The sequence below is a fragment of the Ictalurus furcatus genome, chromosome 20, assembly GCF_023375685.1.
Source record: "Ictalurus furcatus strain D&B chromosome 20, Billie_1.0, whole genome shotgun sequence".
In the NCBI taxonomy this organism is placed as follows: Eukaryota; Metazoa; Chordata; class Actinopteri; order Siluriformes; family Ictaluridae; genus Ictalurus; species Ictalurus furcatus.
In genome coordinates, this window is record NC_071274.1 from 7,124,784 (window position 1) to 7,138,535 (window position 13,752).

The 13,752-nt window shown below is 39.5% G+C and overlaps 1 protein-coding gene across 8 annotated transcripts in view; it reads left to right on the plus strand.

Annotated features, from left to right (window-relative positions):
- Position 1: 1 nt before the first annotated feature.
- atm (ATM serine/threonine kinase) overlaps positions 2 to 13,752 on the plus strand; it is a 66,678-nt gene continuing 52,927 nt past the window's right edge. For 5 of the 8 annotated variants that reach the window (XR_008388690.1, XR_008388691.1, XM_053651063.1 and 2 more), the window contains exons 1-8: positions 68 to 454; positions 779 to 872; positions 3,629 to 3,753; positions 3,856 to 4,001; positions 4,962 to 5,126; positions 10,676 to 10,826; positions 11,889 to 12,127; positions 13,542 to 13,711. Coding sequence is in view for 6 of the 8 variants with exons in the window: in XM_053651063.1 (XP_053507038.1) it covers positions 801 to 872; positions 3,629 to 3,753; positions 3,856 to 4,001; positions 4,962 to 5,126; positions 10,676 to 10,826; positions 11,889 to 12,127; positions 13,542 to 13,711 (1,068 nt within the window). In the remaining 2 variants the exon portion in view is untranslated. Of the gene's footprint in view, positions 459 to 778; positions 873 to 3,628; positions 3,754 to 3,855; positions 4,002 to 4,961; positions 5,127 to 10,675; positions 10,827 to 11,888; positions 12,128 to 13,541; positions 13,712 to 13,752 lie in introns of all 8 variants that reach the window. The other 3 variants (XM_053651060.1, XM_053651061.1, XM_053651062.1) reach the window with 3 other exon arrangements.

Genomic DNA, 13,752 nt, shown 5'->3' on the forward strand with positions numbered 1-13,752 from the left:
TCGAGGGGGTTGGGCGATACTTCCTGCTTTATTACCAACAGTGTAGAAAAAAATAACAATAAGACGTTTTGGTTGACTTATTTGTAAACAATTGAATCTGTCTACAGAAAAAAACAACATGTAAGTTTATATCATGCTGCATACTTTGTGAGTTAGCTACAAGGAAACGCTGGGAAAATGAAATAAGCTTATAAGAGCTCCTGTACAGTAGGTGGCGCTGATTCACTCACTATTCACATTCAGCATCAAAGGCTGAATACCAAATGCACCAACGAGTCCCTATGTAGGTGCCATAAATAGGCTCTATAATAACGAATTGTGCGCCCTGTCCAGTTTTTCCTTCTTGATTTAGGATTCAATCCCAGATGAAGACGAGAAGAAGGCGGGTTTGTCTTCACACGTGTGCGTGAAAGTTGTGTTGGAGTTTGCAGAAAGAAACCAGAAAGTAAACAAAGTGTGTAAGCAACAAATGATAATCGATTCTGCATCTGTTACTGGTGTGATTAGTCTGAAGACATATTTTGTTAATTAAACTGTGGGTTTGTTTTCAACCTTGCTGACGCTTTAGCTTGGAGCATCTCAGTGAAGATCAGTAGCTAATCACGTCTGCATCAAATCATTGCTAGCTAGCAGGCTTAACTTCCTGTGCAGTTTCTAGATTGATCAGCTCGCACCTGTTTATCAGTATGCTTGGTGTGTATAGCTGTGTGGGAATAAATTATTCACAGCACTGTTAGTTCTCTTTCTTCTTCATTCGTTCGTTCATTCTCCCTGGCAGGTTTAAAGCCAATGGCAGGAAAATGAGTCTGGTACTGAATGAGCTGCTGCTGTGCTGCCGTGGACTGGACCATGACAAGGCCACCGAGAGGAAGGTACCGAGATTTCTCTTCTCTCTTCACCTCTCAAACGACTGTTACATCAACTAGCTGATTCACTCACTTGTTATTGAGAAAAAAAATAAGTAAATAAAATCAGTTCCTGTTGGAATTCGAGAGCCAGGATAAAGAGACATTTATATACATTTTCATTTTTGCACCCACAAGACTTTTGCTGTTAACAAAAGTAATTAAACTTTTTTTTATATAGACTTTTCATGCTGTAGACACAATACAAGAGTTGAATATTTAAACAAATTACAAAAAAATGTTTTGTAGATTGTCTTATTTTAATTGTACATTTAATAAATTCTGGTAATCCTGTACCCTTACAGTCTGCGTCCAATCAAAAGCTCTGTATAGCACGTTTGTCCTGCCCCTGTAAACAAACTGTCCCCGCCCCTGTAAACAAACTGTCCCCGCTCCTGTAAACAAACTGTCCCCGCTCCTGTAAACAAACTGTCCCCGCTCCTGTAAACAAACTGTCCCCGCCCCTGTAAACAAACTGTCCCGGCCCCTGTAAACAAACTGTCCCGGCCCCTGTAAACAAACTCCCCGCCCCTGTAAACAAACTGTCCCCACCCCTGTAAACAAACTGTCCCACTCCTGTAAACAAACTGTCCCTGCCCATGTAAACAAACAGGGTGGGGACAAATCGCTCTGCAGAAGCAGCTAGTTAGCATTAAACATGGGTTGGTTGTGAAGCTTTCTACATGTTATTCTCCTTTCAAACTATCTACATGTTATTCTCCTTTCAATCTATCGACACCGTATTCTCCTTCCAAACTATCTACATTATTCTCCTTTCAAACTATCTACATTATTCTCCTTCCAAACTATCTACACGTTATTCTCCTTCTAAACTATCTAGCCTTGTCTCGCTGGGTTAGATTTGCTTGCTAGTTTGCCTTCATTTGCTGAATTAGTTCTCAAGCTCATGGTAGCTCTCACTTGCTAGTTTGAGAGAACACTACTAACTCAGTGAGGGAAAGCTAATGTAGAACAGGAAGAGGTTTAAAGAAAAACAGTGTGGGCAGATTGGCAGTGAGAAATCTTACACAGCTGAAAACAAGCTCTGTTTAAACATTTGGCTTCTTATTTAGCCGGTTTGCTAAGCAATCATTGAGCGTGCTTATATTTGAGGTGCGGCACAGGTATCAGTCAAGCTCTTTGATATGCTCCCTGACATCCTGTTTCACATGGCAGCTAACATACAGAATCAAATCACGGGTTTCACGGGCACTTAGTAGAAAACTTTAGATTTTTGTAGAACCAAGCACACCAACACCTGGCAATTGTCGTAAGAAAAATACACAACATTGTTTGAAGGACTGAGGCTGGGGCTGCTTTCTTTCTAGCCCAGACTGTAGATCAGGGTACTGTGCTTAAAAAATAACAACAAAACAGTAAAGTGCTAGTCCTGGTGTTAGCAGAAAGTTAAGTCTTACAAAAGGACAGTTTTGTAGAACACAGGCCCACATTTGGAAATGTTTTATTATTTAAACACAAACTACTTGTTAATATAATATATATTTTGGGTCGTGCATGCATCTGAGAGTTTACAAACTTGAGTATCATAAAAATAAAAAAAATTCTGGAAACTATTACTCTCAACAAATTTGCTGAGAAAAGAAACCATAACAATGATTAACATAAAGTGTGAGCCATAAGCAACTTTTTGTCCAACCATTTCAGCACAATGAACATAATTATCACATGCTGGATTGTTGTTTACTCCATTTCTCTGACGCAACAAGATAAGTGAGCCAAATTTTGTGAAGGGCTTTATTAGTATGCTATATTTAGTTTCATTTTTAGCTCCCCAAGAGCATCCTTGTACATCCTATTTACACTATATGGCAAAAGGATATGGACATCTGACCATATGTGCTTGATGAACATTCGATTCCAGATTTAGTTTGGAATCTAAATGCTGTTATAATAACCTCCACTCTTCTGGGAAGGCTTACCACTAGGTTTTGGAGCGTGGCTGTGGGGATTTGTGCTTATTTAGCCTCAAGAGCGTTCGTGAAGTCAGGCACTGATGTCAAACAAGGGGACCTGGTTCCAGTTTGTCCCAAAGGTGTTCAGTGGGGTTGAGGTCAGGGCTCTGTGCAGGCCACTCAAGTTCTTCCACTACAACCTTGGCAAGTGGTTAGTGGGGAAAGTAAAATAATAAAGTGCTTTTTAAGTTGTTTCAAGCCTGCCTCCAGCCAAATAGGTGACGTGACATTTTTCTTTACCACCAACTCCATCTTTGCTCGCAAAATGATGCACAACAATTTTCATCCCTTGATAATATAAGTAAGTAAACAATTCAATAAGTAGATAAAAGAGTAAGTAAACTAGTCAATAAATCGGTAGATAAATGAGTAAATAAATTAGCAAATGATAACAACTATTGCCCCGTCCCGCCCCCGTGCGCGATAATATCGTGTAATGGTGATCTCACAGGCTGACGATCTGACTAAGGAGAAGATCGCCCAACATTACTTTCCAGGGTGTCCCCCCCAGCCCCCCCCCTTTGCCCTGACTTCTCTGGGATAGGCTCCCCCGTGACCCTGTGTAGGATAAGCGATATGGAAAATGGATGGAAATACTGTTTCATTTTTTCATATTTTATCTAATTTTTTACATCACAGTTACCTAGAGAAACAACTGCACTACCTCCGATACTTAGCAGGACAATAGGACATTGGATATGCTTGCCATTTGTTCTTCATACTAATGAATTACTTTATTCTCCCACGCAGAAGGAGGTGGATCGTCTCCGGAGGCTTCTTCGGGATCCTGAAACGGTGCGGGAACTCGACATTGTGTCCACCAGGAAAGCCTCGGAAAGCAGCACTCAGCTCATCACATGGGATGCTTTGTTCGGGTGTGCGATGCTGATCATGTCCCTAAGCAGTCGTCATCTGGGTGTGCTCAGTGCTTAAATCATGTGTACTGATGTGATGTATTGTAAATAATCTCGCTCCAGGTTCTTGAAGAAGTACCTGAAGAAAGAGAACGAGCTCCTGAAGTCGAACAAATCGAAAGTCTCAGCTGCCACTCAAACCAACCGGCAAAAGAAGATGCAGGAGATCAGCAGCCTGATAAAATTCTTTGTCCAGTGTGCCAACAAACGTAAGCCTTCAGCCGTGCTTGCTCACATTTTGAAAATGTTAACGTATTGAGATGTTTGTACTTGATATATCGTGTTATCATGTCAATTTATATCATTCGAATGTCTACATTTGCTAGATTTTTAAAGTGGGTGGAGCACTATAAAAGTGGGCGGAGCTGTAGAATTGCTACACTTTCAACCATCCCAATCCTCTCTGCTTTCATCGTTGGATTTAGCTGTGGTTGAATGGATTAGCAGGTTAGGTGTCTCAGACAGAGAGCTGTCAATCAGACTTGCTCATTAGAATATTAGGCCACGCCCAGACAGTTCTCAGCTCAGTGTGATAAGAGCTCCTTTGGTGTTCGAGCTGGGATTCATCATATTGCTGTCTTGCATTTATAATTCAAAATTTGCTAGATGATTATTGTAAGGCTCATGTTTGCTGTCATGCAAATATTTAAAAAATATTTTAGCATGAATTATTTTCAGTAGTGTGTATGTGTTCAGCCCATTAGACCTGTCTTCATGCTTATACTTAAAGATGCAACAGTGTATTTTAAGTAAGTAAAAAAAAAAAAAATATATATATATATATATATATATGTATATTCCTTACAAATAACTTGGAAGATATATAGAACCTGATTTAAAATAAATAAATAAATAAATAAATAAAAATCAGTCGCAGGGAAAAAAACCTGCTTGGAAAACTTGCTTGTGTGTGTTTGGATGTGCTTCCTGTCAGTCATTTTCTAGACACTGTACTCTATGGGCCACTGTAGATCCCAGGGGCAGAGCCTCGTGAACATGGGTGGGACTCATTCTAAAGTTGAAGCCACCTAACTGTTAGAGAATTAATCTTGGAGGAAAAATACCTAAGACTAAACTTAATGCACATTTTAAGTAAATAAATGACTTTGTGTATGTATTGTGCCTATTTTGTGGACATCAGCGCTAACATCCACTTTGTCCTCCTCCAGGAGGGCCGAAGTTAAAGTGTGCGTATCTGCTGGCTCATGTGGTGGAGGTTCTGCAGAGCTCCTTTAGTTGTGCTGTATATGGAGAGGACTACAGCAGCATCCTACTCAAGAACATCCTCTCTGTCCGCAAGTACTGGTGTGAGATTACTCAGCAGCAGTGGCACTGTGAGTTTAAGTCTTTATACCTGGATTCATACACTGTATTGTACTTAAAAATGAAATAAAATAAATATAAATACATGTTAACTATTAATAAATATTGAAGTAAAAATAAATATAAACTTTTTTTTAAACAAATAAATAAAAAACATGCATCCAAAAATAACCAAAAAGTAACACTCCAAATAACATAAGAATAGAGACATAAATGAATCGAAAAATACTTTAATTAACACAACAAAATTGGTTAGTGATAGTTTTTATTTCGACTCTAGAGGCCGCTCTAGTACTGTATAATGACAGCAGACCCTTCTCAGATGCTCCCGCAACTGGGAAAAACAATCGTTGTGGATTTACGTTTACATTTATTTATTTATTTAGTGAACGCTTTTATCCAAACCAACTTAGAAATGAGGAAATACAAGCAAAGCGATCTGTCAAGCGGAGAACATACAAGTAGTGCTACCATCCGAGATTTATAATTGAGTTCTAGAGAAGCAAAGTGTGCAGAGTCAAGGTGTAAGAGCCAGAGTGAATTTGTACTTTTTTAAATAATGTAGGGTTGGCATTTTAGGGGTTAGTTATGTGCTCACGGAAGAGGTGGGTCTTTAGCTGTTTTTTGAAAATAGTGACAGATTCTGTGGTCCAGATTGAGGTTGGAAGTTCATTCCACCACTGTGGGACAGATAGTGTGAAGGTTCTGGAAAGGGACCTTGAGCCACGCTGAGTAGGAACTACTAAGCGTCGGTCGTTAATTGATCGCAGATTGCGTGAGGAAAATGTAAGCCTCAAGGAGAGTGTTGAGGTAGGGGGGGTGCTGTTCCAGACAAGGTCTTGTACGTGAGCATCAAGGCCTTGAATTTGATGCGGGCGGCTACAGGAAGCCAGTGGAGAGAGATGAAGATGGGTGTGACATTTTGGGCTGGTTGAAGACGAGATGTGCTGCTGCATTCTGAATCATTTGAAGGGGTTTGATTGAGCTAGCTGGGAGGCCCGAGAGTAGTGCATTGCAGTAGTCCAGTTTTGAGATGAAAAGAGCCTGGACTAGTAGTCGTGTAGCTGTGTAAGATTTATGCTGATAACGCTAGTTCCAGTCAACCTGTAGCGCTAACCTTAGCAAGTGAGAGCTAATCTTACTTTGAGAGTGGAATCTCAAAACAATTGAGAGATACTTGATGATAATTTTATGAAATGTGTGCAATAATAATCAACACTGAAAAGGTGAAAGAGAAACGAAAAATCTGGAAAAACCTTCAACATTTTACAATTTTAAAGATGCAAATAGTAGAACACTTGATCAAATCCAGAGATGTAAATGGAAAAAAAAACAATTCCTAAAAAAAATCACAATATCAACGATATCTCAAAAAATATATCGCGATATAATTTCACAATATTGATATCATATCATCATGTCACCCAGCCTTACTGTGAATATCCTGAACATACCAAGTTGTTGTTCCAGTACTTGCTTGAAAAAAAAAATGTGAAAGTTTTTTTTTTCTGTGTTGAAATTGAAATATTGGTAATGAAATGAAATATTTTCCTTATATTCACTGACTAACAAAACTCGTTTTGTCATTAGCACTTTGTGTTCTGTATTTGGTTTTTCTCACTTCACCCTTCACTTGCGACTTGATTGTCAGTAAAAACTGATTGCCATCAGTCTGCGTTTTTTTTTTAGAAAAGCTTTTTTTTTTTTAAAAGCAGCCACATTCCACTCTTGTCGTAGCAAATTCCCAGTACTGGCTGTAACGTAAAAGGTTTATATTAATGCGCTCATTCTAATTTGTTATGGTTCCTGTAGTAACAGTTCACACACAGGGACTCGTAGGATAGACACTCAAAAATAAATCTAAATGAAGGGAAATAATAATAAATAAATAAATAAACACCATGTTGTTGTGTAACAAAATGTGGTGGTATGTGGATATATAGATGTGGTGAGGCTTTCTGTTAGGAGGTGTTTATGTAACATTTATGGAAGGACTCTCCAGTGTCAGCACTTTATAAGTCAGTACATTTCCAGAAGCAGGAAAGTCTTTGGGACGCTTGCCTGGAAGCTGGAGTCTGACCACCAGATAAACCACTTTCAGTGTGCTTTTAGAAGAGGAAGGAGTACAACAGCCCACCTTATCAGATTGGAGTCGTATGTCCGTGATGGTTTTATAAAAAAAGAAAAGAACATGTGGTAGTAGTTTACTTTGACTTGGGAAAAGTAAATGACACAACCTGGAAATATGGGATTCTAAGAGACTTACATACTGTAAAATACGGTTCAGGGCTAATCAGCCTATTTTTATCTCCAGATTTCTGGCTAACAGAAGTTTTCGAGTTCATATAGGAGCTTCTGTGTCAAATTCCCACACACAAGAACAAGGAGTACCTCAAAGCAGTATCCTCTCTGTTACTCTGTTTATGATTAAAATAAATAGTATTGTAAATGTTATCGGGCAAAATGCATTGTGTAGTTTAAACATATAAAGTCACTAAGGAACCAGTGCTTAAGAGCACTGAACATTATTAAAGTACTCGCAAAAGCAAAATGGGGAGTAGACTACAACTGTCCTCCTCCGATTGTATGTGAGTATAGTTTATGGCTCTGCAAGAAAATCGTACCTGCAAATGCTACAACCCCAATTCCGAAAAAGTTGGGAAAGTATGGGAAATGGTAATATAAACAAAGAGGAGTGATTTGTAAATGTACTTTGACTTGTATTTAAACGCAAAAAAATGTATAAAGACAAGGTATATGATGTTTTACCTAATCAACTGCATAGTTTTTTGAAGATAAGCATTTATTTTGAATTTGATGCATGCAACACGTTCCAAAAAAGTTGGCACGGGGCAATTTAGGACTAATAGCGATGGGACAAGTTGAAATAAGAAGGTGATGTGAAACAGGTGAGGCAGTCGTCTAATCATAGTATATAAGGAGCCTCCAAAAAAGTCCTAGTCCTTCAAGAGCAAGGATTGGTTGAGGCTCGCCAATCTGGCAACAGATGCATCAGTGAATAATCCAACAGTTAGGGAACAACATTCCCCAAAGACAAATCGGTAGGATTCTGTGCATTTCACCTTCTACAGTGCATAATATAATTAAAAGATTCAAGGATTCCGGTCAAATCTCGGTGCGTAAAGGACATGGCCGAAAACCACTTCTGAATGCTTGTGATCTCCGATCCCTCAGACGTCGCTGTCTAAAAACCGTCATGAGTCTGTAATGGAGATCCTGACATGGGCTCTGGAATACTTTGGTAAACCTTTGTCAATCGACACCATTTGCCGCTGCATCCACAGATACAGGTTAAGGCTTTACTATGCAAAGCAGAAGCCATACATCAACACTGTCCAGAAGCGCCGCCGACTTCTCTGGGCTCGGTCTCATCTGAGATGGACAGTAGCACAGTGGAATCGTGTTTTGTGATCCGACGAGTCGACATTTCAAATAGTTTTTGGACAAAACGGCCGTCGTGTTCTCCAGGCCAAAGAGGAAAAGAACCAAGCTGTTATCAGCGTCAGGTCCAAAAGCCAGCATCTGTCATGGTATGTGGGTGTGTCAGTGCCCATGGCATGGGTAACTTGCACATCTGTGAGGGCAGCATTAATGCAGAAAGATATGTACACATTTTGGAGCAACATACACTTCCATCCAGAGCAGGACAACGCCTAACCACATTCTGACCGGATTACAAGCGCATGTTTGCATAAACAGAGAGTGCGGGTGCTAGCATGGCCTGCCTGCAGTCCTGACCTGTCTCTGATTGAGAATGTATGGAGCATTACAGTTGCGCAGCTGAAGAAATGCATTTTGGATGAATGGGGGAAAATTCCGCTTGCTAAACTTAACCAATTGGTGTCTTCAGCGCCTAAACGCTTAAAAAGTGTTATTAAAAGAAAAGGTGATGTTAAACAGTCAACTGTCCCAACTTTTTTGGAGTGTGTTGCAGTCGTCAGATTTGAAATGCGTGTAAATTTTCAAAACAAATTAAATAAAAAAAGTAAAACATCAGATAATGTGTTAATAATGTGTTTTCAATATTCTACAGGGTAAATTGAATTTTCAGATGACCACCTTTGATTTTTTGCATTTTCCATACTGTCCCAACTTTTTCGGAATTGGGGTCCTAGATACTCTACATCATCAAGGCTTGAGACGTTCCGACCTCAAACCCTTTATCAACCAGTATATGTTCGACAAATGGCAAGCGGAATGAGAAAAATGCTGAAATAATAACTGATTTGAAATAAACCTATTAAGAAAATATGCACCTACCCTTTTAAAACTCGACATGATCGAGTGGCGTACACAAGGTGCCGTGTTGCCACACCAGACTGACCCATGGGTATTTACTGAAAGGCGAAGAACCACCAAAATGCTAATACAGTAACACTCACTTGCCCTGGCCAAGCTGGTATGGCAATAAACCCCAATACAATCAAACAAACAAGTCTTTATGACTGAGGGGCTTGTGCTGTCCGGTCTCCCAGTAACATGATGGATGTGTTTTTATTTTGTCTTGTTAATTTAAAGAGGGAGAACACAGGATAGACTGGTGAGGGAATGACTGTTTATAGCTGTTACAACGTAAGCGCTAACAGGAACTATCTTGTATCGTGGACGTGCCATAATATTAAACGTATCTATACACAGTTAAAAAGCATGACGTCTCATTCATTACATTTAAAATGGTAACTGTTGGCGAATAAAACACTTAGGGTCTTGCTGTTGTACGAAAATGATCAACTTCAGGATGGATTACTCCGCTTTTTGTTCGACTGTATTACACCATCACTTCCTTACATATACACCCTCGTTGAATAAATTGGACTGGCTTTTTTTTGGCACCGTACTCAAGTATACTCGAGCATACTGGATGTGAAATGAAACAAGGGGATCCACAATATCAGGTTTATATTTATACATTTCTACTTTTAGGGCGCAGAGTTCAGTTTCAGAGTTCCTTTTGAAGGCATCTGGGTGGACCTAAAGGGGGACGTTTGACTCTTTTTAATAGTAGCGTTCCTGAGCCGTGCGTACCATTTACTATCAAAGTCATTTGGGGAAAACCAGCAGAAAAACCAGACCAACCACGCCATTATGTTGGTATCCATTGAGGGAGGACTGAGGTGATCTGCCAGGTTGCTTACTCCTGCTGTTCCTGGTTCTTAATAAATGCTTGAATCTACATGCAAAATGAAAATGTTTGCTTTGTGAAAGTCATTAGGAAGCAGGGTTTATTTTTGCGCTTGTTGTTGAGTAACTGCAAATTAAATTAATTCATTAATTAAAAAAACAAAAAACCCTTGACAAGAAATCTGTTCTTTCTGGGCACTCCGCCTTCTGATTTTTCTATCCCTGCATAGCTATAAAACCAAACCGGGACTCACATTTCACCCACTACTGGTGCAAATATCCTTAAAGTATTAAAGCGCTGTACTAAGTGAAGTGCTAAGTGTTTGCCTTGCGTAAATGAATGAAATAAGGAAACGTCTGTTGTGTTGGCCTTTGATGCCTAACGTTGTGTGTCTGTTTTTTGTTGTTGGTTGTCTAGGTCTGCTGGATGTGTTTACTTCGTCCAAATCTATAAACCGGGTTTTAGTGAGCAGGATCATTCACACCGTGGTTCAGGGATGCTGCCTTCAGACTAACGGCTTGTCACACATACTCTTCAGCTCTTTCTCAAAAGCACTCAGTAACATCAGGTACTAAAAAATAGCACGTGTGTCATATACGTAATGTAATCTGATTTATTTTTGGATTACTTCAAGGTCAATATAATATATGGTCAGCCAAGTCTAGCAATATTGGCGTCCTTCATAGCATTGACCACACACACAGTCGTTGTTTGAGTTTATGAGGACCGTGTACAGTGGGGTCCAAAAGTCTGACATCGTGTTGAAAATCTGGAACAAAAAACTTTTGAAACAAAAAAATGTGCAACATCTTGAATACTGAATAAAAGTTTTTTAGGTCAGTATTTAAATGTAAGCAAATCAGTGATATTGACCATTTTAACTTCTTTGTGCAAAAGGTCAGATTTTCTGAGAGTCTCATCCCTTCATGTTCAGATGACACATGATGGATTTGATCTAACATGGATCATCAGATTTTACATACCAAAAGAAGTCAGTCAGTTCAAGTGCACACTGCCATTAAGGCAAAAACGGGACATACAAACTACTAAGAAATCCTGAAATTCATGCAAACAATGTCAAACACAAGCAGTTTCACTGGTGGCCTCAGACTTTTGGACCGCACAGTATGTTTGATGCAGCGTAAAGCCCCCAAATCAGTGGATTCAAAATTATTGGCACCCCACAGTTAAAATACAGTAAAGCCCTCTCTGGAGAGAATAACAACCCTGAACCTAATTCCTGTAACAAGGTTGGAGACACTTGAGCCCTCCTGCATGCAGGCCGTTTCACAAATTTGTAAAAAAAAAAAAAAAAATTTTAAATATCCCAGTACCTGACCATCTGCCTCAGTAGCATTTTCTCTATGGTGATGCATGGCAAAAGGACTTTATATGTGAGCAATACAGAAACAGGAAATGTTTAAAGGAGGGGAAAAATACATTAAAAGTACTTTAGGGAAGCCATAATTTATATGTAGGCATATGTTTGTGAGATAAAATACTATTAAAAAAGTTATTATAAGAATCATTTTTGTTAGTGTAAAAATTAGAGGAAAATGGTAGTCGCACCCTCGCCCCCAGCTGGTTGATTACTGTGACAAAAAAAAGACATTGTGGACTTTTCTTTCAGAACAGAGAGACACCTGCAGGTGCTGGAGTACCTGATCTCTGCTCTGAACGTGTTTCTGCGCTCTGTGGCGATGAACCGCAGGAGACGAGTGTGCAGACTGGGAGAGGAACTGCTTCCTTCCATCATGCATGTGTGGAGCGAGATGAGGCCCAGCTCCAGTCTGAAAGAGGAAATGGTGGATTTCTTTAACATACAGCTCAGCGTGCATCATCCCAAAGGAGCCAAGACAGTGGAGACAGGTGAGGATTCTGCTCAGTGCAATATTTGCAGAAAAAAGGCGCTTCTTTAATCTCTTAACAATGCTTACAAGGGTTTGAAAAAGTATTAGTTTTCTTCTGACATCTTTCATAGATACAAAATCACATGGCCTAATGACATGCAAGCTGACAAAATAGGCTGAGCATATGTGTGTGTGTGTGTGTGTGTGTACAGTGCCATCTACTAATATTGGCACCCTTAGAAAAGAAAAAGAAAGCTGTGAAAATTTGTCTTTATTGTTGAACCTTTTGATCTTTTGTTCAAAATAATTCACAAAAATACTCTGCTCTCATGGATATCAAAACACAGGTTTATCAAAAAAAATATATATCTTTGTTAAATATAGGTGTGCAACAATTATTGGCACCCTTTTTTACTTTGTGCTGCCTCCCTTTGCCAAGATAACAGCTCTGAGTGTTCTCCTATAATGCCTGATGAGGTTGGAGAATACATGGCAAGGGATCTGAGACCATTCCTCCATACAGAATCTCTCCAGATCCTTCACATTTCGAGGTCCACGCTGGTGGACTCTCCTCTTCAGTTCACTCCACAGGTTTTCTATGGGTGGAAGTCAGGGGACTGGGATGGTCATGGCAGGACCATGATTTTGTAGTCAGTAAACTATTTTTGTGTAGATTTTGATGTATGTTTTGGATCATTGTCCTGCTGGAAGATCTAACCACGGACCATTAAAAAGCTTTCTGGCAGAGGCAGTCAGGTTTTCATTTAATAGCTGTAGATACTTGATGGAGTCCATGATGCCATGTATCCTAATAAAATGTCCAGGTCACCTTTCATCACGACAATGACACAAAGCGTAAATCCAAATCAACAAAGGAATGGCTTAACCAAAAAGAAGATGAATGGCCTAGCCAGACCCCAGACCTGAATCCAACAAAAGATCTGTGGGGTGAGCTGAAGTCGGCTGTGCACAGGTGATGCCCTTACAGTTTGATGGCTCTAGAATGTTTTTGCAAAAAAAAGTGGGAAAATATTGCCAAGACAAGATGTGACATGTTAACAAACTCTTACGCAAGAAGACTGAGTGGTGTAATAAAATCAAAAGACACTTCAATAAAGTCTTAGTTTAGGGGTGTTTTTATTTGTTACTATTTTTCCATAGAATGTTTCTGATTGTTTTTCCACTTAATTGTTTTACTTTGTAATTTCCCATTGAAGGTGGAAAAAGTTATGACATGATTTAAACTTTTTTAAAGATTTTTTTACTTCACTAAAACCTGGCATTTTAAAAGGGGTATATAGACTTTTTATATCTGTTGTATAAACAAAGGTGTGTGTTTTTGGGTTTTTTTTTGTGGTAAAATTCTGTTTTCTGTCTGCCTGCTAGGATTTTCTCGTTGACGTGTTGTCACCTGTATGTCTTTGTCGGTCCAGGTGCCCACGCAGAGGACTGGGAAAAATGGCGGAGTCTCCTCTACGGCATGTATAGTGCTCTCGAAGGGGAGATCAGCCACATCGGCAGTCGCGGAAAGTACGCTACGGGTTCTCGTAATATCGCTGTCAAAGAAAATCTTATTGAACTGACTGCGGACATTTGCCACCAGGTGACAAATTATTTGCCTTTACTTGACCAGTTTCAGTCAAT